The sequence below is a fragment of the Physella acuta genome, unplaced genomic scaffold (genome assembly GCF_028476545.2).
Source record: "Physella acuta isolate Inbredline_101_S28 unplaced genomic scaffold, ASM2847654v3 ptg000076l, whole genome shotgun sequence".
Taxonomy (NCBI): domain Eukaryota; kingdom Metazoa; phylum Mollusca; class Gastropoda; family Physidae; genus Physella; species Physella acuta.
The window spans coordinates 1,311,200-1,333,964 of NW_026731596.1; the positions used below are offsets into that span (position 1 = coordinate 1,311,200).

The following is a 22,765-nucleotide window of genomic DNA, read 5'->3' on the forward strand; positions in this document are numbered from 1 at the left end:
CTCTATTTGCATTTTTAATTAAGCTATATATATATATATATATATATATATATATATATATATATATATATATATATATATATATATATATATATATATATATATATATATATAGTAAGGGGGCATCTCCCTCTTGAGTTGGCCACGGGCACCTACACAGGTCAGCACGCCACTGCCTGTGATTATATTTTTAACTAAAAGTCGAGGCCCATAAATCGGACCACGTGATAGGTTCCTGCCAGAGCTGGGCGCGACCCAATCAGTCAACAATAGGAACAGGTAGACGGGGGTGGTGGGTGGGGGTGGGCAGTTAAAATGTGAGAGCACAGCCGAACGATTAAATCACACCTGAACTGAGCATGTTAGATGGAAGGTAGGTTTATGCAGTGAATGTCTAGATTCTAGCTCTAATTGTTTCTGTACCACAATTGTAAGGTAGGTTTGTGTTGTGAATCTCTAGATTCTAGCTCTAATTGCTTCTACAGCACAACAATATATATATATATATATATATATATATATATATATATATATATATATATATATATATATATATATATATATATATATATATATATATTTAAATATATATATATATATATATTGTTGTGCTGTAGAAGCAATTAGAGCTAGAATCTTCAGCCGGGGGCCCCGCTCAGCTTTAATCCGCCCCTGCTCCAAATGTATACTAATTTTTTAGTGGATTGTGTTATACACACTATGAAATCGGATACCCGAAAACATGCATCAGAGAGTAGCATTCGAACACAGCTTTAGAGGGTTGCTGTATGTCAGAGGGTCGGTAGCTGTGTAACTGCGACTTACAACGTGTGCAATAAAAAAGAAGGTAATGATCCACACTCGTAAAATACCTTATTGAATAGACAGGGTAAGTTTAGTTCAAAATGAAAAAAAAAGAACCAAGTAAAACAGAATATATTTTTTTAATACTGCTTTCCTAACTTAGATCATTTATACATTATACTGTAAGCAATAAATAATGATTTTAGATTTTGTATGGTGTCGCCATCTTATAATTGTAATAGTAATTCCAAAGAAGTAAGTTTGAACAATAGGATCGCTAGTCAATATGTTGTACAACTTAACATCTGAACAGAGCCCAGAAAGTAATATGCCATTGAGGGCAAGGTCAAGTTTCAATAGAACACCATATAGGGGCCTATATAGACATATTTCGGTAGACCAAATGTCAGTAAACCTGACATCTATAGACCAAATGTCAGTAAACCCGATGTTGGTAGACAAAAAATGTCAGTAAACCTGACATCTGTAGACCAAATGTCAGTAAACCCGATGTCGGTAGACCAAATGTCATTAAACCCGATGTCGGTAGACCAAATGTCAGTAAACCTGACATCTGTAGACCAAATGTCAGTAAACCTGATGTCGGTAGACAAAAAATGTCAGTAAACCTGACATCTGTAGACCAAATGTCAGTAAACCCGATGTTGGTAGACCAAATGTCAGTAAACCACGAAATGTCAGTAAACGACCAAATGTCAGTAAACCCGATGTCTGTAGACCAAATGTCATTAAACCCGATGTCGGTAGACCAAATGTCAGTAAACTACCAAATGTTAGTAAACCCGATGTCGGTAGACCAAATGTCAGTACACCCGATGTCTGTAGACCAAATGTCAGTAAACTACCAAATGTCAGTAAACCCGATGTCGTTAGACCAAATGCCGTGGTGGATAAGAGTCAGTAGCAGTGTTTCTTTCAGACATTTTTCTTTTTTCTCAGGGGGTCATTTTAAACTTTCGGGAGGGGGGGGGGGGGGGCGGACTTAATTTTCCGGGTAGCGGGAATGGACACTGGTTGGTAAATTATACATTTTCTGCCTCAATTTTATTTCATATGGAGGGGGGGGGGGGGTAGACATTCTTCAGATAAGTGAAAGAAACTCAGGTCATTAGACCAAAAGTCAGAGACGAAATGTCTGATGACGAATTATTGTGATACCGCGCGATAATTCATGTTTCTAGTTTCTGACGTCATGAGCATCCGTAATACTATAGCCATAATTTGACATAATTATCATAAAAGCACACGGACAATCGCTACAGCTATTTAACGTGTGAACCAGATTTTGAGAGTCCGTGCTTCTCACATTGACATCTTATGGAAAACGACACGATGAAAATTAAATGTTATCAATATAAATCACCATAAAGGCTTTCCTTGATTGCCCTTTCTTCTGAGATCGCTTAAACGTGCAACGGGTAAGCTAGGAACTATAAATTACTAGATCTAACTAGATCAAGAGAGTTAGAAAATGCTGTGTCAGCAGTTTCCCGCATGTTCTAGCTCATTAGCTGCAGAATTAAAAAAAAAAACTCGGAAGAGGATAAGATTAAATTTAATTCTTAAAGAATATTAATAACCGTTAGAACAATAAGATTTTTTAATTCACGCTAAAATCGTGCGTTTATTTTATTTTTAACTAGATCTAGACAAGATCTAGGATAAATTAGGCCTAGATCTACAAAAGATCTAGGTAAAATCACGATATAGCGTCGGAAATTATCTGGCAATGTTTGTTGAGTTTCGGTAACATTCGTAAACCGTAGTTTATTTGACCGTTGAAATAAAAATAGAGTCAAGTGCATTAAATTAATGTTTTAACTTAATTTAATGTTTAATTGACAAAAAATTAGCAACAATTAGTAAATCTAAATATTATTAATAAAGTCGAGTGTAGTAAATAATGTTTTTTTAAGAAACCCAGAAAAATAAAACTTGCACAAGATTTGCGACAACTAGATCTAGTAAAATTTAATAAGACGATTAGTTAGATTTACTAAAGTTAAAGTACTAAGAAGAACTAGAACCAGTGTTTCTCCCAGACTTTTTTCTCCGGGAGGGGGGGGGGGGGGCGGTCAACATATTACGGGGGGGGGGGGGGGGACACACTAATAAAAGTGTATGTTTACTATATGAATTCCATCTTGTTAGGGGGGGGGGGAGCGGTAGAGTAGCTTTCATAAAAAACGTTTTAATAACAAGCTTTTATGTAATAATGCACTAAATAGGAGAAAATAAATTATACACTACTATTTAAATAACTATAAAAGCTTGTTATTAAAACGTTTTTTATGAAATTTTTCAAATTTAGATCTAGATCTACATTTTTTTTGTGAGGTCGTTAATTTCTATATTTTTCCATTTCTAGTTTTGCTAAGAAAGACAACTCTTAAATAAAGAAATTAGAAATTATCAGCGGGGATTTCCCTGCACTGCTGCTAATACCTTTGTTTGCTGGTTAGATATTTTTCAAACACTAGATCTAGATCTATTTTATATAGCCTATCTAAAAAATCTTAATGAAAAACCGAAAAACATATTTGTAATCTTTATCTAGACTCTAGGAATAATTTATAACGTTCATTCTAAATCTAGAGAATAGAGATCTAGAATCTAGGAATCTAGAGCCTCGGGCTCTAACAAACTTAGTACTAGACTAGGCACCGTCCGTTAGTGTTACTCGGCGGCTGACTGGTGTTCAGCTGCTTATTAACTTTATTAATTACTAGATCTAATTAGAGATCTAGATCTAACTAAGTACTAAGTAGGCCTACAGGTTGTTTCTTTAAAGTTTAGAATGGGCTCTAAGTCTAAAGAGAATAGTTGTGAATTGTTCATTAAATTATCCAATAGTCAATAGGGCTAAATATTTTTTAAAAATCGGTGCGATGTTTTAAAATAAATGTTAGATTTTTTTATATATTACCATAGTGGGGCTTATACAATATAAAAGGAAATACTGCACTTGATCAGTAAAATGGTAAATTAATATTTTAGGCCTATAATATTAATTTTAGCAATGGCAGACACGATACTTTAAATTTAAAAACATATTGACCCAGATGACATGATCAAGTGGCTAAGGGATGTTCTATCTCACCCTTGTAGAGGCTGAACAACGTATATTTAAGCTTTTCACACAGCATACCCTGGGATGTTTAGCCCCAACCACTAGGATCCAAGGAATGCAGAGGCGTAGCGATGGGGGGCAGGGGGGACATATGTACCCGGGCGCCGACCTTAGGGGGCGCCAAAATGGGTTGTAAAAACAAATTAAATGTCAATTTAGCTGCATTTTTGCAGTTTGAGGGGGGGGGGGGGGTGCAGATCAAAAGTTTGAGGGGGGTGCAAATTGAAAATTTGCTCCCGATGGGGGCGCCAAATTGAAAGTTTGTCCCCGGGCGCCGGGAAGGGTCACTGCGCCTCTGAAGGAATGTAGTGGGGACATTTAAATAATTCAAGTGATAATCAGCCCAAAATTATACATTTAGTATCTAGGAATAGCTGATAACCAAAACTGATTCTGTGTTGATATTTGAACTGCACTACAGGTCTTAGGAAGTTACTTGACAGTGATATTTTTCATTGATTTAACACTCAAAATCCCCCCTCCCCCCTCAGATTTCTTGAAATGTTTCTTCTCTTAGGCCATCGATAGAACTAACCTACAGTAAGAATAAGAGCTTGTTCCCTTTTGTCACTCACTGTTAGATTCATTGAAATGTCTCCTTTTTAGGCCAAGGATACAATAAAGCTAGTGAAGATAGGTTGAGGCTAGATATTCATAATTCCATTTCAAAGAATATACTGAAACTGAATGTTCAATTTCTGTCACTAAGTTCATCATGTTCATGATCTGTTTCTAAAGGCTATGGTTATTATAAATCAACTTTGTGTTAAAGTTTTGGTACTTTTAGCCAAATTTAATGAAATCCAAACTTAACATTCCTCATTATGTTTGTAGCAACACAATTTGTATTGAACCTGCTAGCTAATAAAGCAGTAATTAAACATTCCACATAAAAGGGTAGGCTTATGGTGTTAGGTTAGGTTTATGTGTTTATCCTTCAGTAGGATTAGGAGTGATCCATCGTATTGTGGCTGGTGTTGTAAATAAAATTCTAACTACAGTAAATTAATCAACTATAAACCATTGTAAAGGATAGGGGAAAAGGACATATTCTGATTTTGGCTTGTGTTTTCAATTTTGTCAGTTATTTTAGAAGTAAAAAATCAACTTAAAAATCTTTTTTTTTCAACAGAAAATGGAATTATTTCATGCAAAAATAGCTCATGTCATTGACCCCAACAGTTTTTGGCTGCAACTAGGAACAAGTATGTCTTTTACTTTTTTTACTTTTTTTTTAGTATAACTTTAAAAATAACACTCAGCTTTATTGTTACTATGTTAGTCTGATGTAAAGTCTACATTAATGTGTTTCTTTTGTTTTGTTAAAAAATGTAATTAACACTTCAGTTTGCCTTAACACTTAACTTTAATAAAGAGTCTTCTTGAATTGTGTTGACTTAAATATGTTCTATTTTAGCAAATGACTTTGAGAAGTTCAAGAACTATGAAGGAACTTTAGCTGACTATTACAATGAAACAAAAGATGCTTATCAAGTAAAGTTCAATGACCTGCAGCAAGGAGAAAAAGTTTTGGTTGCTGCTGTAGAGGTTGGTGCCCTCGAGACCTCTATCAGCTGGAGGAGAGCACAAGTTGCTAGAATGTAAGGATGGCATTAATTTCTGTCTGTTAGAATGTTAGAACTACACATTTCAGGCCATTTCTGCCTGTTAGAACTAAACATTTCATGCCATTTCTTTCTGTTAGAACAACGCATTTCATGCCATTTCTGTCTGTTAGAACTACACATTTCATGCCATTTTTGTCTGTTAGAACTATATATTAATATTAACAGTAATAACAAAAAAAGATTCCAACCTGGAGCCTCCAAAACATGACAAAATCCCACTCCACCAGCTTATATTTGTGACATGTTCAATATTTTATTACATTGACCCTAGCTTAATATAGATTTGACCCTAGCTTAATATAGAACAATAGTTGAATATTTTGTCACATTGATCCTAGCTTAATATAGAACAATAGTTGAATATTTTGTCACATTGATCCTAGCTTAATTTAGAACAATAGTGAAATATTTGTCACATTGCCTCTGGTTATATGGAACAAACAATGAAATATTTTATCACATTGCCTCTCGTAATATAGAACAAATAATGAAATACTTGTCTGATGGTCTGATTGACTCTGGCTATATAAAACAAACATATTTCCCCCTCAAGCATGTTCACCATCGTGCTATTTTCTTTCTGCAGAGAGAAGGACATGGTGGATGTTTTCTACATTGACTTGGGTTACACAGAAATGGTGACAATAGACAAAATCTTCCACATCAACCAGGAGCTGTTTGACCACATGCCACGCCAGGCGATACGAGTTGGACTTGCTGGCATCAAACCGGTATAAAAATTGTTCAAATATATCTTCATTAGCTTGTAAAATAAAATGTCATTTTTTTAAAACCTTACTTAACTATATCAGTAGCTCATTCTGCATGTTGGGTTCTATTGTCTAGGGATATGTAGGACAACACAATGTATATCGCATGATACAATAGATTAAATTATGATACTAAATATTAATAAGGGACGGAGTGGCCTAGCGGTAGAGAGCTAGACTGCTAACCCGTAAGTCGCGAGTTCAAATCCGGGTTCAAGTCAGTAGACAGTCCCTGAGTCCACCCAACTCTGATGGGTACCTAACTCATGTTAGGGAAAGTAAAGGTGGCTGGGCATAGTGCTGACCACACTATCTCTTCATATGCCAAGGTCACAGAAACAAGTGAACTCTACTTCACTTGCCATATGGACCGTCAGGTTTGAAAAGAGAACTTTACTTTTAAATATTAATAAAGAGTTTAATATATATATATTGATCAATAATACTACAAAAAGATAATAAACAATAAAAGGTTTACGACACAAATTACAGTACACAATACTTAGCACACTTGTCCATGTTCTTCCAAAACCACACGCCAACCAACTGCCACACATTCTAGCACACTCGCTATCACCCGTCAACTGACAATCTTCTCATGAACACCACTTGTTCTGTGTAAACACACTCAACCAAGGGCTACAACTATATGCACAAAGACTGTACCTGTTGCTCGAGCACACAACACGCACACAATCAGTAGACACTACATGTCAGGGATGTAACCCAGCATATATTAGAGTTAAGGTCTCTCTCATTTTTTTAAATGTGTGTAATACAATTCAGTGCTAGAAGAAAAATAATCTGTGTATATGACTTATATCAGCCAATTTATATCTATGGGGGTCATTCATTTATGATGTTCACAAAAAAAATTGCCATTCTTGGCGAGCATTGCCATTAATTTATATATAATCCATATGCAGATTAAAACATAAAAACATGTATTTTCATGTTATTTTACCATGTGGACATAGACACACGTTCTCAAAAGTTCACCCCCTCTCTTCCTTCTGTGTGGACTACATAAATGGATGACCCCCTTATCTGAGGGCAAAAGTGTTATATCAAACAAAAGTTTTTAAATTTTTTTTATTAAAAAACTTTATGTTAACATGTGGCATAACTCTTCCTGTTTAAAGAAATCAAACACAATCTGTCTTATTGTTTACACTCATGAACACAATGAAATGAAACAAATTATATGGTTCACTTTGCTCTAAAGGTGTATTCTTATGGTAACAATGTTTTCTCTGGTTTAGCTGACCAGATCCTGGACAACACGGGCTATCTCTCTGTTTGAGAAAGAGGTGCTGGATAAGAATTTGGTTGCATCACTAATTGAGTATGATGAAGTTCAAGACTTTGGCATTGTCATATTGTATGCACTGTAAGATTTGCCAAATTTTAGTTTTTTCTAAGTAAATTTGTTCACTATGTGTTTAATGTAATATTATTTCCCAGTTACAACTGAAACTATTACATTTATTTTTACTAGCTATGTTTTTATGTTCCTCTTTTGGTCTGTGATAAGGAAATAATAAATGCATTTCATTTTAAGGTTAATCTAACATAGTAATTAGCTTTGATTTGCAATTCTAAAAGAAATTAAATAAGAATACACAAAAATATGTTTTATTTTTGTAATTATTGTATAATGTGTTTAAATTTTAATATTTCAGGCACGAAGACAAGTGGATATCCTTGACCCAGAAAATGATAGATGATGAACTTGGCTTGGTACTGTCCTAGTTTCGCTTCTAACACTTTTCTATTTTCATTCATCAACTCTTCAATCATGCTTTATTTTTTAAATTGTAGAATTTTAAACATGAAATGATGAAATATGTTTCGTAAATTTATTTTGTAGACAAATGGCCTGAACATCAAACCAACGCTGAGTAAAGCTGAGGTTGAACAAGGTAAGTCTGTCCAGTCCATCTTATGGGCTGTTGTATTATAGTTTTCAGTTCAAGATTTAGCAGACTTTTACAACTAAGCTTAAACTATGATAAATAAAACCCCTCAAAATTTCCATGGCAACAGCATCTTGTTTTACATAAATGTTAATAATCAAATTTGACTAAGGCTAATATTGATAGTTGTTGTGTTTAAACTAAGACCACTGAATATTGTGTTGATCCTGTTACTTAGCCTTAAGGGCCAGTGAAGAGCTGCACAAACAGGCAGACAGCTCTAAAGAATCTGGGGCCAACTACGAAGACACAGATGACACTGACAACCAGTGTAACGACGTAGTGGACAACACTGATACACCATATGATGACAGCAGCAACGTATCCCCATTACAGTACCCTAGTATTGTAAGTATGGCTAAGTAGTGAATTGCAAATTTTATATCTCTTATGGCATAAACACAAGTTACTTGTAGGCCTACATATTAGCACTTGTACAACATTTGACTGTCACACTCCTTAACACAAACAGAAATGCTTTTTTCATCTTCACATAAAATGTATATTCTTATTTCAATTGTGATTCTCAAATTATTATATAAAAGTATTGTTTTTGAAAACATCTTGTGATATGAACATTTTTTCCATTGCCAGAATGCTCTGATACCCCCTATAGATGTCCCTGCATTTGATTTCAACACACTGATGCAGACCAGATCAATTTTTTTGTCAAAGATGCAAGAAGACAAGGAATCTGAATCTCGTTTGCATCTTCAGACCAAGCTATCACAGGAAACCAGCAGCACTGAGCTGATGGATCAGACCGCTGGGTTCACACAATGGGGTAAGTTAAAAACTGGACAGTGGCGTCCTACTCACACAGATGCACATACTTGTTATAGCAAGTTGAGAGTAAACTAGCAGCACTGAGCTGATGGATCAGACCGCTGGGTTCACACAATGGGGTAAGTTAAAAACTGGACAGTGGCGTCCTACTCACACAGATGCACATACTTGTTATAGCAAGTTGAGAGGAAACTAGCAGCACTGAGCTGATGGATCAGACCGCTGGGTTCACACAATGGGGTAAGTTAAAAACTGGACAGTGGCGTCCTACTCACACAGATGCACATATTTGTTATAGCAAGTTGAGAGGAAACAAGCAGCACTGAGCTGATGGATCAGACCGCTGGGTTCACACAATGGGGTAAGTTAAAAACTGGACAGTGGCCTCCTACTCACACAGATGCACATACTTGTTATAGCAAGTTGAGAGTAAACTAGCAGCACTGAGCTGATGGATCAGACCGCTGGGTTCACACAATGGGGTAAGTTAAAAACTGGACAGTGGCGTCCTACTCACACAGATGCACATATTTGTTATAGCAAGTTGAGAGTAAACTAGCAGCACTGAGCTGATGGATCAGACCGCTGGGTTCACACAATGGGGTAAGTTAAAAACTGGACAGTGGCGTCCTACTCACACAGATGCACATACTTGTTATAGCAAGTTGAGAGTAAACTAGCAGCACTGAGCTGATGGATCAGACCGCTGGGTTCACACAATGGGGTAAGTTAAAAACTGGACAGTGGCGTCCTACTCACACAGATGCACATACTTGTTATAGCAAGTTGAGAGTAAACTAGCAGCACTGAGCTGATGGATCAGACCGCTGGGTTCACACAATGGGGTAAGTTAAAAACTGGACAGTGGCGTCCTACTCACACAGATGCACATACTTGTTATAGCAAGTTGAGAGGAAACTAGCAGCACTGAGCTGATGGATCAGACCGCTGGGTTCACACAATGGGGTAAGTTAAAAACTGGACAGTGGCGTCCTACTCACACAGATGCACATATTTGTTATAGCAAGTTGAGAGGAAACAAGCAGCACTGAGCTGATGGATCAGACCGCTGGGTTCACACAATGGGGTAAGTTAAAAACTGGACAGTGGCGTCATACTCACACAGATGCACATACTTGTTATAGCAAGTTGAGAGGAAACAGTTTATTAGATTTACTTTTGCTTTGTAATCTGATTGTTCTTTCTATTGCTTTTTCTTCAAATAAAATAGTTTAAAAAATTTTTTCACTAATTTTGGCAGCCCCGTCAGATTTACTTGTGGGTCAAGCTCATGCCTTTAACGATGTGCATGAGGATATCACTAAAGAAATTTATAAATGCTGGCCAAGCCACGCCCATGAAACAGATGACATATTTCTGGGTGAGTTAGAACAAAATTTCTTTTTTTAAAACTCTATTTGCAGAATAAATGTGTAGCCCTCTTTTATTTAAACCATTCATGTGCCCAGTATTACTTTTCTCTTATAAATTTTACTAGTAAACTGTTTATCCTATTTGAATTTTCCTGTGGAATCCTTCAACATGAATATCTGTTTGTCATCCATTATCATAGTCTTTATGTTTTGTACAGGCAAAACCAAAACTTCCAAAACACCTGTAGTGCCAACCAAGATCCCTACACAAAAGTATGTTTAACATTTTGTTGTTTGAAAAATATATTTATTTTTGGAGTTAACAATTGAGTGTGTTGAACTTGAATGTATTCATAACAAGTGGGTAGGTCTTGTGATAAAATAGCTCAAACAATATTGTGAGCCATAGTAAATAAATAATCTCACCATTGTTTTGTTTTTCTGACAGGGTTACGCCTCAGCCACAGCTTGACCCACTCACAGAACAACAGCAGGCTGAGCTGCAAACTTTGATTATAGAGGTAATGGTGTCATCTGGTGGTGTTCTGTTAGTTTAGTGGTGTTTGTGTGACACTATCTAATGGTGTCCTTGTGACACTAGTCTTTTTTAATGGTGTTTGTGTTACACCAGTCTGTTTAATGGTGTTGTGACACTGGTCTGTTTAATAATGTCTTGTGTTCTTATAACACCACTTTGTTATTCATGTGGTGTTTCAGGTCAAACCCACAATGTCCTTTAATGTTATCTTTACTTAAAGAACAGGATTTTAATGTCTTTTAACTCTACTCATTAGCAAACAATTGAAGTGTTTAGTTTATTTTTTTTTATAATGACCTATCTGGAGATTGTGTAAAACCAAAGCTTGCACTACAAATTGACAGCAACTACTAAACTCAAAATGTAACTTTCATTTTCAGATTCTGGTTAAAAATAGTGAAGAGGCAAGTTTATTGTGCTTGCTACATGATGTTGTTCAACCTGGTATGCTGATGTTGTATTCGAGCTAATGCTCAACTATTAAATATATTACAATTATTTTTGCCTGTTTTAAATAAGCTTTAATCATGCCACTAATGTTAGAATACATAAAATGTGTTTTTATGGGGTCAGTTAAAGCTAAACTTGCCTGTATTGATTAAATTCTAAAATGGTCCATCTATTGATTGTGTAGACACCCAGATTCCCATAGACAAACTGATAGCAGTAGTTACAGCTATGATTGAGGCACCAGTCCTTCACAGCAGCCTTAATCCATCCTTGGCTTTTGAAATTCTGGAGACTTATTTAGGTGAGATTTATGGTTTATGTTTATTTAGGTGAGTGGAATTTATTGTTTTTGCATCACTATTTAATTCATGCTAGTGTATTATCTGTTGTGTGAACTAGTTCTTAAACAAGTCATGTTCTAGTTTTTAACCTTTCAGTAAGAAAACTAGCTTGAGAAATTAACTTATCTTTGCTGGTGTCCTCATTTTTTCAGTGACTGAATCATCACAAGCTGCTCTCATTACTGTCCTGGACAGACTTAAAGACAAATATCTCAAGGTGAAATATGTTAATTAGCACCAATCCACCATTGTCAATTCTTGTTATATGTCACCTACAAGTAATCAGTGAGACATTAAACAGGGATAAAGTACATCTCTAACAGTGGGATGTAAGCTTCTCTGTGACAACATTGTGACTTTTATTCCTTATTATAATTTTAATTTTAGTGATTAAAAATAAAATTGTATAAAAGAGTGCTCTAATTTTAAATCAATATGAAAAGTGTTTATGCTATCTAAATGCTTCTAAAATTTTGAGTTATTTTTCCAGAATCCAAATGCCAAAAAAGTTTCCAAATATCATGAAAGGTTTTCTCTTGTGCTAGCCACGGCATTCCTACACGAGTGGCCAAAAAAGTAAGTCATTTGACTGACAGATGCAGCTTTTATCTGCCTGTAGGTTTTGTTTTAAAATTTTGGTTTCTTAAACATTAGATAGTTAGGTTCTAGTTATGCTAGCAAGAAATTATATACAGTTTCATTCATCCACAGTAGCGGAAAATAGCTGTAGTGTTCAGTAAAAAAAAATAGCAATTGTACATCAGCCAGTACAACATAGTCAAGTTGTAGATTATGTGATTTCTGTACTTTTAGAATGTAAACCTATAGGTTTCAGTATGTTGGGTAAAGTAGTTGTACATCTAATGTTTCAGCATTTGCCATCAGCTAAAGAAGTATATACTCATGTTGCTGGAGAGATGGGTTGTTTTTAACAAACAGGTAAAGCTAATTGTTTTTATTTTTTGTTACTTTCTTTTTTATTTATTGATAGTGGAAAGATGCATAACAGAAAACTTAATTTATGTGAAATGTGATCTAGCCATATATGTGAAATGTGGTCTAGCCATATATGTGAAATGTGGTCTAGACATATATGTGAAATGTGGTAAGACAATAAGAGACTCCTCTAATGATATCTTTGTATCTGAACCTGCCAGCGAGTCCAAGACTCTGCTGAAGCCATGTTCTCTGAGCAGATGTACTTGGAGTGTGTGGACACCGTCGTCAGCAGAATTTACAAAGTTCTAGCAGCTGAGTTCCCTGATAACTATGGCAAACTTTTAGAGGAGATGAGGTACAAGTTACTCCATGATGCTTCTACCAGGTGGGTTCAACCAAACTTTTGTTCCATTTGCTTGTTGACCAGCTTGTTACTTAAACTTAGGTCAAGTGAGAGTCTACTCAATGTTTTAAAAAATGGAGTGGTTGTTTTAACTTCTGTTAACATTTAATTTGTTTTGTAAACATTGAAGAAATTAAGCCCATTGCTTCTTTAGGGGTGTCAGAGTTTTATTACTGGATCTGTTGCTTAAAGTCCACATTAAAGAGGATTCTGTGGCTCCAGTGGTGCACCATGTCAGCACACAGACGGAGGATAAGACAGGTCAGTTTTCATTTAGTCAGTCAGCACACAGACATAAGACAGGGCAGTTTTCATTTAGTCAGTCAGCACACAGACATAAGACAGGTCAGTTTTCATTTAGTCAGTCAGCACACAGACATAAGACAGGTCTGTTTTCATTTAGTCTGTCAGCACACAGACATAAGACAGGTCAGTTTTGATTTAGTCAGTCAGCACACAGACATAAGACAGGTCAGTTTTCATTTAGTCTCTCAGCACACAGACATAAGACAGGTCAGTTTTGATTTAGTCAGTCAGCAAACAGACGGAGGATAAGACAAGTCAGTTTTTAGTCAGTCAGCACACAAATCCTGACAATTTGAAATTACTATTTTATTAATGATTATTTTTTCTCCTAAAGGTACCTCCAGTAGTTACCCAAAGGTTGGCCAAGTACAGACTGTCCAAAGTTCACAGGAGCAGCCAGCCAGTACCTTAAATGTTGAGACCTACTCTCCTAAGGTTAAAACTGTAAACAATCCCCCAGTTGTAGACTCAACAAGTGGCAACAAGGAGGAGAAAAAGAGAAACATTCCAAAGTCTGTGATGAAAATTCTCAAACAGGCTGATGATCCCATTGTGAAGCTAGTCAAGGAAAATGCTAGTGACTGGAACATCCACGCGCCTGAATTTGTCTGTGATAAAACAGCAGTCTCAGCTACTGAAGCCGCTCACAGTGTAGGTAGAGTTGTCAAATCTGAGCCTGCACCAAAGAAGAGAATCAAATACAGTCTTGAGGAGCTTGTCAACCTGAACCCATATCCTGAAGGAGGTTTAACAGTGAAGGAGCCGTATGAGTTGTCGTACATGTTCAGATTGTCCGAGCCACCTGTCTCATCTCACCAGGGGAGTGAACCCAATAGCCAGACCCCTACTGCTGCTGAGAAACCTGACACCAGAGATTCTCCAACTATTACTCTTGGCCCCAAGTCCAACTTCATCAACTGGAAGCCCCTTTCTGATTTACTTCCAAAAAGTAATTTAACAGCTAAGCAGCCTTCCCCCTCTAATGCTGATGTTTCAAAATCAAACAGCACACTCAAAGATTTAGCCAAAGAACTGTTGGGTACTGCTGGCCAAGGTGACAGTTTTGATAAAACTGACTATAAACCTGAGACTGCACAAAAGAAGAAAAAAAGCAAGTTCCATCCCATTGATGAGCCAGTGAAAGCTGAAGAAGATGCGGATGATCTGCTATCTCCAGAGGCTTTACAGATGTATGAGGAGCTGGAAAAAGAGCAAAGATCAAAACCTACAGGGATTCCTAAAGTCATCCACCCATCAAGGCAGGGGTCTACCTCCGGCAGTACCTCCTCCAGGTCCTCGCTGTTTGCCAGTGTCAGGAACCAGCAGAAAGAACCCCAGGGGACGTGGATGCCGCGAAGATGGTGCACGCGCTGTGGGAGTGAGCAGCATATCATCAGCGACTGCCCTGAAGATATCACTTATGAATACTCAAAGGACCCGGATTACAATAACATTTACTTGTAATTTTTGCGTGGGAGAAATTTAAAAAAGTAAGGACAGGTATACAGGTAGAATTAGGCTGTTATTTTAATTATTGTTAAATAGAAAGAAATAAAAACATTGAACCCAAATTTATCCCACAGCGTAAGGCAAGTAATTAATTGTGGTTAATAGTTTTAAAGTTATAAGTGGATACTTGTATTAAAAGACAGGTTTAGTCAATTAGCTAATTGTGCTGACAGGCCAAGTTAATTACCTGCTAATTAAACTTGATAGAATGTCACCTTCACAAGCTGATCCTAGTGGTGAGGATAGTACTAGAGGCCAGATCTGTGTTGGGGCATGCATGTAAATATTTTAAATTTTTATCACATACACTGGTACTTTGCTAGCATTGAACTATTTGTGTTGCCAACAATGCATTTTGGGTGTACTGTGCTAACTGCCTTAGTCCATCTTTAATGCATACAGACATTTTGTTTTCTTCAAATATTACTTTTATTATGAAAATAATGGGAGTATTTTTTTAAATAATGGGAACTAGTTAAGGACAGATGATTTTAGTTATTTATGTGCATTTTTTAATGTAGCTTCTAAAGCATAGACTGTTTTTCATTTTTGTTTTTCTTGTTGAAAGCTATATGAAATTATTAAAAAAGAAAATCTCTTGATATACTCATACTCCGTTCATCGGACTAATAATCTGTTAATAATAAGTTATCAGCATTTGTAGTGTCTAAAAATGGTTATTGGGGTTATATGTCTAGTGGTAGGACTGTAAACTTAAAATGTACTAAATGCCGTTGGAGAGTCACCAACATTAACAAAACAGTATTTTCTCCAATAATGCGGACTACTAAATACTCGTATGGTCTGATTGATGAGGACCTAAAATTTTGCAACATAGTGTACCTTTAGACCAATTGACTTCACACAAACGGTGAAGTACCAGTGCAAATTATCTTTATATTTGTAAAAAGTGTAAAAAAAAATTGTGTTTATTATTTTACAAATTGCTGTTTAATCTTTGAGAACTAGAACGTTGCGCATTCTAGTCGTTGCTTTGTTAAAATTGTTTATTTAAAGATGAATGAGGTGAATATAGTTGCACACTCTTCACTGTTGAAAATAAAATGAAAAAACTACAATTTATTTGTGTCAGTTGTTTATTAATATGTGGTGTAACAAATCTAGCTCGTTAGTCCTCCATGTCATCACCCTGTTCGTCAGACAAGTCTTCCTCAGATGTCACACTTGCATCATCTGCCTGTAGCTGACACTTTTCACAGGCACATTTGAATAAATAATTTTCCCTAGAACAATGAGGGGGAAATCATAAATTTAACATGTAAACATTTAATAGAGCTGAGAAAACTGAATTTTTATTAATTTCCATGTGTTTTATAGCACCTTCAATATACGGGCAATTTGAGTAAGCTAGAAGTCTTTTTAAATAGCTTGAGATTCTTACTTTAAAACTTTTTGTCGACTATGTCTACTTCTCTCAAGGTCACAGCATCCTAGGTAACTGATGGTTATTTCCTGGACGAATGTAGCAACAAATACATTATATATCAAACTTGTTTAGGTTTTACACAAATAGGTGAGTTACTCTTTGGATTAAGGTATCTATTTTTTTTGTTTCAAATGTGTTCAATATATTTTTTAAAAAGTAACATTTATTTAAAGATTGCAAACAAACCTCTTCTGGTGCTATATCCCTAAGGGCAACCATTACTAAGGTGTGGTCACCATTAGGGAAGGTGATCTCAGCGTTGGGAACACAACTGTGGTTACCTACAACAATAAACAACTGGTTACCAACAACAATAAACTGGTTACCTACAACAACAGTAAACAACAGGTTACCTACAACAATAAACAACTGGTTACCTACAACAACAATAAACAACTGGTTACCTACAACAATAAACAACTGGTTACCTACAACAACAATAAACAACTGGTTACCTACAACAATAAACAACTGGTTACCTACAACAATAAACAACTGGTTACCTACAACAACAATAAATAACAGGTTACCTACAACAGTAAGCAACTGTGGTTACCTACAACAACAGTAAACAACTGGTTACCTACAACAACAGTAAACAACAGGTTACCTACAACAACAATAAACAACTGGTTACCTACAACAACAATAAACAACTGGTTACCTACAACAACACAGTAAAAAACTGTGGTTACCTACAACAACACAAACAACTGGTTACCTACAACAACACAAACAACTGGTTACCTACAACAACACTAAACAACTGGTTACCTACAACAACAATGAACAACTGTTTACCTACAACAACACAAACAACTGTGGGTATCTACAACAACACAGTAAACAACTGGTTACCTACAACAACACACTACACAACTGGTTACTTACAACACATCACAGTAAACTGCTGTTACTTACAACACATCATAATAAACAACTGTGGTTACCTACAATAACAACCCTAAAAATGTTACTGTGAATCCTTTTACGAACTAAATATATACACTAATGAATGAATGAACTAATTAAAATCTTACAAGAGCTCTGTAGATGATACAATCCTGAGCCTTCACAATCCAGGAACTCCCCTGATACTACAAGATAAAAAAAAAAAACAATGATATGCCAGGTTCAATAATTCACCTAGGTGTAATATACAAGTAACTTTGCTCTACCTTCATCCAGCTGCTCATAAACTTTCTCTATAAATTCATCCAAAGACTTTTTGTCTTCTTCAGCAAGAGACAAGTTTTCTGTATTCTTCACCCAGTGACTAAATGAACTGAAAATATAGAATACAACCATAAACCATTTAATTGTGTAATTACTTTGCCAACAAGAATCATTGGATAAACATTGGGACAAGAACTAGCACAGCATTGAGTGAACTTACCTGGACCCGATACCTTGTCCATTGGTGCCAATCAAAGCTAAGAGAGAGTTGAAGCCTTCAGATGTAAACCACTGGCGATAAACAAAATAATTTGTTATGTAAAAAGTTTGGAGACCACAAGTCATGATAACACAATATGCAGTGCTATGTAAGCAGCAGCTAGGTTGGATGAAATCTTTTCTAAATTCATTTTTAAAAATTCTGTATTCATAAAACAATGACAGCAGATAACTGACCTCTGCAATGGAGTCGTCAAACATAATCTCAGCAAGCTGTTGTCTGAGCACTTCTCTTTGGACCTAAAATTGTATGACGTGATTTCAACCACCATTTAAAATCACAATAAAACATAGTTATAATTTAAAATATATTAATTACACTGTTGTAACAAAAATTATTTTGGATATGTACCTGGAACTTTTCTCCCAGTAACTTGTGAGCAATATGTTCTTGTTCATTGCTAGTGGTATTGACAAAGTTGGAAAACAATGAGATCACTTTTCCTTTGTCTTGTGCCTGAACAAAATTTAACCATTTGATTAAAGGGACATTACAATTGGTGTAACAAACTTGTAATCCAATGAAATGAACACTTCCTTTGTGTTACCAATGACACTGAAATTTTTATACCAGGCATAAAAAAAATGTTAAAACCACATACCTGTTTAACCATTGCAATCATCTTCACTATCAGCATGATGCTAGTTGTCTCAGGGGGATAATGAAAAGATCTGAAATATAAAATATAAAACACCTATCCTATGAAACAAAAATTTTAATTAAACAAATCAGACTGTTACTATGTTAATTTATGAGAACTAGTTATAATAGAACGAGTGTAAATAAACTAGTGCTCACAGTCTGTTTCCACATTTGTAATTTAGCAATATACAATTATGTAGAAGTACTTAGAGCAACACAACTAGATTTACCTCCAATCTTCCACGAGACGATTTAAAGGATGGTTTGGGTCATCTTCTGAAGCACCTTTACACAACACCTGATGGTACTGGCTGGCTGCCTGATCTCTGCATGCAACACTGCAGTACATTTTCTAAAGAAAGAGTTTCTTTTCTTACAAGTAGACAAAGGTACAATAAAAACATTGTGTTCTTTGATGTTTGGTTTTCTTTTCTGCTTGTATTAGGGTTGTGGATATGGCTAGGTATAATGCCCTGTTTGCAATCATAAAAGTAAGTAACTGTTTTAAACTGCATTATAAAAATACTCTTAATTACTAAATTATACAAGGATTAGGAATTACTAACTAGTATCGTGCAGTGAATATAAATGCTAATGGAGTACTTATTATAATAATTATTGCTGGGTTAACTACGACTGCAACTCACCTTACATTGGGGGCAGGCGGCATACTTGGATGGGTCAACCTGACAGCACTCAGGGTGGGGCAGAGTTAAACTCGGGTTGGTGGTCAGTCTTTTAACCATATCCTCAGCACTTTCTAAGGAGCGCAAGCAGTACTCACAGGCCAGATATTTATAAAGTTCATTCCAAGAAAACTGGGCACACACAAGAGGTTTCTCCTCAAACAGGGTGTCACCTTTCTGAAAACTGTTGCAAGACACCAAACCCCGACCCTGTTTTAAATTAGCAAAAGTTTTTTTTTTTCATGGAATAATTAGGTCATGCTTTTGATTTTAAATATTTATTGGAAAAGTTTTGAGAAAGAAAAGTGAAGACTAAGGTCACACACTGATAACACACTCTACTTAGTCTTAAGTCTACACAGTTTACACACAGTTGGCATAGAGTAGTTTTCTAAGTATTTCACTTCTCTTTTTAAACCAGTTTTAGCGTAATATGCTTATTCTTTTTATTCCCAGTCTAACAAAAGTGGGTCTCTTCCTAAATATTAGTAAATAGTAATAGATAATAAAGTCATAAAGTGACCCACGCTTTTCTTTATAGTTATTTAAATAGTATTTAAATAGTATTATTATATATTTAAAAAAAAAAAAACATTTATTTTCTACTTTTTAGTGCATCATTACGTAAAAGCTTGTCATTAAAACTTTTTTTTATTAATATTTTTTACTACACCAGTGACACTTTGTTTTTTAAATCTTTGATTAGGTCTCTATTAGGGTGTCGCCTAAGATTTTAAACTTCATTATTGTTCATGATGACTTTAAAAATAAAAACTACATGTATTTACCTTAAATTTGATACCAATTTTATTTATCCGATTTAATCGTTAGCCTAGAAAATGACTATAATGATAAGACTGATTTTCAGTGATATGGTGGGTTAGTTTTTTAGGCTAGTTTTTGTGACGCGATTGACACTTCAACAGAAATATGTCATCTGCAAGATTTCTCCCCGTTCAAAGACACGGCGAGCAAAATGGGCGGGTTTAGTTTGCTGTGGTCTCAATCAAGTTATGTTTTATAGGTTTCGTTTTTACCCTGCCCTATTTTTAAAACATTAATGACATTAGTTTAGTAGAAAGCAAGTTATAATTTTCTATAGTTAAGATATATTTTTAGTAAATTCAGGACAATATCAAATACAGACATTCACATTTTGCAAACTTGTATTATGTTCTACTCGATATTCTCAATAATTAGACAAAAAAAAGGTAGGTATACATGGTAAGTTAGCATCAAACACTAATCGTCCATTGTTAAAATTAGACCGGTATAGTTAAATAACACGCAAAAAATAACGTTTTAAGTATACATTTCTGAAATGACCATGAAACGTTAAAAAAAACGGAATCATGATATCGTCGTTTTCAGCAGCCATCATTACCATGACGACGGTAAAAAAAGTAGGTCAAGCGACAACCTAGTCTATATAGTAGTTAGCCTACTATTTACAATTTATTTAACAACAAACTTCAGACTTTCATTAACAGATGCCCCACTACATATTGAACAACAGGTGATCTGGAAAAAATTTACCAATCCCAAACTGTGGAGAAAAATTGGGCAAGACCCTGTTGGCAAAGAAACACAAAATTGAAAAGAGCAAATGCCAAAATGGAGATGCATTCAATCATCATAGGCCATAGGACTTGGTTGGACACACCTGCACCAGCATAAAGTTATAAACCAACTACTAGCTCAGCATCACCAGATACAGGCAGATAGATGAGCTCTAGAAGATTGGAATCCCCAAGGAAAGAGAAAACTAGGTAGGCCAAAACAAAGGGGGAAAGGTCAACTGTCATTTAACTCTAGATCTAGAAGAAGCCGTGGGCCCAAGTAATGCCAACTTCAACTTGGAGGAATCACCCACACTCCACCACACACTGGCCACACACTCACACGAGACAAGATCGACGACAGGAAGAGAGAACCGAAAGGGGCAAGGGGTCCACAGAAATAAAGGTGACTACTTAGGCCTATATAATATCATACGAATTTCTAGATGACATAGATTACTCGAGATTATGAGACATAAGTATGTTTTTCACTGAGTACCTTTGAGTCTGACATGTGTATAACACGAACATTGTTGAAAACATGTGCAGCCATTTTCTGAAAAGTACCGGAAACACTCCCATGCAGCAGTTTAAAATAGTTCTCCGTTTGTTGTTGATAGAAACAAGATCGCTAGTCCGCATAGGCCATAAATAAGGCTTCTGATTAGAAAACATTGAGTGAGATGAGATCCTTTAGAATTAGGCTCAATGTTTTCTAATGTTAGCTAACTGCAAGCGCTTGAGTTAGAGGGAATGGATACTACTACTTGAGTAGTATAGATCCAAACAAATAATCTAGATTCTAGACCTAGACCTAGATCTCTGACTAACACCACTAAAAAAATTATAGTAAAATACAATAGCTTCTTTGAGTATGAAGATCGTAAGGCATAATTTATGATAAGTATTATAAGTAGTATTTACTAGTAGGTAGATCTAGATTCTAGATCTAGTCTAGTATTAGGTAGGTAATCTATCGTTTTAGGTACTTAAAATCGTCCGAGACTAGTATGTAGTAATGTGAAAACAAGGTGACTCATTAAATTTTTATATCAGTATCTTTTTTCACATTTTTAGGAGGATTTATTTATGTTTTGAAAGTTACAATATTGTTTCAAAGTTTCATTAATGTTCCGGTTTTAAATAATTGTATTAAAACTTTTCAGTAAAAAATAGTAAACTTTATTATAGTATAGTAAGTATAGGCCTAGTATATACTTATATTATATATATAATTCTCTTCTGGGATCAGTTAGAAAACAAGCTGCAAGTGCGCCTTTGCAGTCCCCTCTCTCCCTCTCTATCACTATCACCCCCACCCCACCCCCACATGATCTGGTGAGCGGTGTTCACTCTGTTTACATTTTACAATCATAGAGACGGGTTTGGTGACGGCTATTAGGGGCAGATAATTTAGTTTGAAACGATTTTAAACTTAGAGGAGGTAACTAAGGAGGCTGCTTTCATGGGGGGGGGGGGGGTGTAGGGTAGGGGTTGGGGGAAAAGGGGGGGTTAGTGTTTTAAAGCAAATATTTTCAATGGCAGCATTGGTACTGTCGAATTCACAAATTATAAATTACTGAAAAGTAGAAAAAAACAACTAAATAGCGGCGTATGATACGCAGCGGGTCGGCTCGTATTATATACTCTTATACAGGTCTCTAGGTCTAGCTATTTGTTTAAGTGTCCTCCGAGCTGCATTAAGTCATACAGTACCAATTATCATTATGTGTAGTGTAGCGTAAAAATGACATGACAAGGGAGGCTAGATAGTGATGTAATTGTTTAGGTACAAGGAGTGTGGCTGTTGAAATAAGCAGTTTTGTTTTGTGGGTGAATATTTAATGTAAAACGAATGCGTTTAAATAATTGAAAGCACTAATATAATTGGCCGCCTTGGCTCAACAACTTACTTATTAAAAGAAACAATTGTAGTGGAAGAAACAACTTGTTATACTGAACCTCCCCCCCAACCCAATTTTATAACAAACATTTCCTATA

The 22,765-nt window shown here is 35.7% G+C and overlaps 2 protein-coding genes across 3 annotated transcripts; one reads left to right on the forward strand and one right to left on the reverse strand.

Moving 5' to 3' along the window:
* Positions 1–306: 306 nt before the first annotated feature.
* Positions 307–16,030, forward strand: LOC131953750 (uncharacterized). 2 transcript variants are annotated; one of them, XM_059317111.1, is made up of 20 exons: positions 307–373; positions 5,088–5,160; positions 5,373–5,556; positions 6,170–6,314; positions 7,616–7,743; positions 8,036–8,093; positions 8,224–8,275; positions 8,508–8,677; positions 8,924–9,113; positions 10,377–10,496; positions 10,707–10,761; positions 10,937–11,009; positions 11,407–11,470; positions 11,661–11,777; positions 11,970–12,034; positions 12,308–12,393; positions 12,690–12,756; positions 12,975–13,141; positions 13,314–13,420; positions 13,800–16,030. In XM_059317111.1, the coding sequence occupies exons 2-20, from the start codon at positions 5,091–5,093 to the stop codon at positions 14,927–14,929; spliced, it is 3,048 nt and encodes a 1,015-aa protein (XP_059173094.1). In that variant the 5' UTR covers positions 307–373; positions 5,088–5,090; the 3' UTR covers positions 14,930–16,030. The 2 variants fall into 2 exon arrangements, with proteins under 2 accessions (XP_059173094.1, XP_059173088.1); XM_059317105.1 differs by lacking the exon at positions 307–373 and adding an exon at positions 3,214–3,282.
* A 32-nt stretch (positions 16,031–16,062) lies between these two features.
* Positions 16,063–21,332, reverse strand: LOC131953762 (histone-lysine N-trimethyltransferase SMYD5). The gene is made up of 12 exons (XM_059317124.1): positions 21,264–21,332; positions 19,167–19,415; positions 18,750–18,871; positions 18,479–18,548; positions 18,229–18,333; positions 18,054–18,116; positions 17,818–17,888; positions 17,600–17,706; positions 17,462–17,518; positions 16,608–16,702; positions 16,377–16,447; positions 16,063–16,218 (listed from the first exon to the last, which is right to left on the reverse strand). The coding sequence occupies exons 1-12, from the start codon at positions 21,315–21,317 to the stop codon at positions 16,104–16,106; spliced, it is 1,179 nt and encodes a 392-aa protein (XP_059173107.1). The 5' UTR covers positions 21,318–21,332; the 3' UTR covers positions 16,063–16,103.
* Between the last annotated feature and the right edge of the window lie 1,433 nt (positions 21,333–22,765).

Excerpts from the sequence above, each read along its gene's own strand:
- LOC131953750 (XM_059317111.1), top strand. The coding sequence starts at position 5,091 with ATGGAATTATTTCATGCAAAAATAGCTCATGTCATTGACCCCAACAGT. Across the intron at positions 8,678-8,923 it reads CATTACAGTACCCTAGTATT|AATGCTCTGATACCCCCTAT; the intron begins GTAAGTATGGCT and ends TTCCATTGCCAG. Across the intron at positions 11,778-11,969 it reads AATTCTGGAGACTTATTTAG|TGACTGAATCATCACAAGCT; the intron begins GTGAGATTTATG and ends TCATTTTTTCAG.
- LOC131953762 (XM_059317124.1), bottom strand. The coding sequence starts at position 21,317 with ATGGCTGCACATGTTTTCAACAATGTTCGTGTTATACACATGTCAGAC. Across the intron at positions 18,549-18,749 it reads CGTCTCGTGGAAGATTGGAG|ATCTTTTCATTATCCCCCTG; the intron begins GTAAATCTAGTT and ends TTTATATTTCAG. Across the intron at positions 17,519-17,599 it reads TTATGAGCAGCTGGATGAAG|TATCAGGGGAGTTCCTGGAT; the intron begins GTAGAGCAAAGT and ends TTTATCTTGTAG.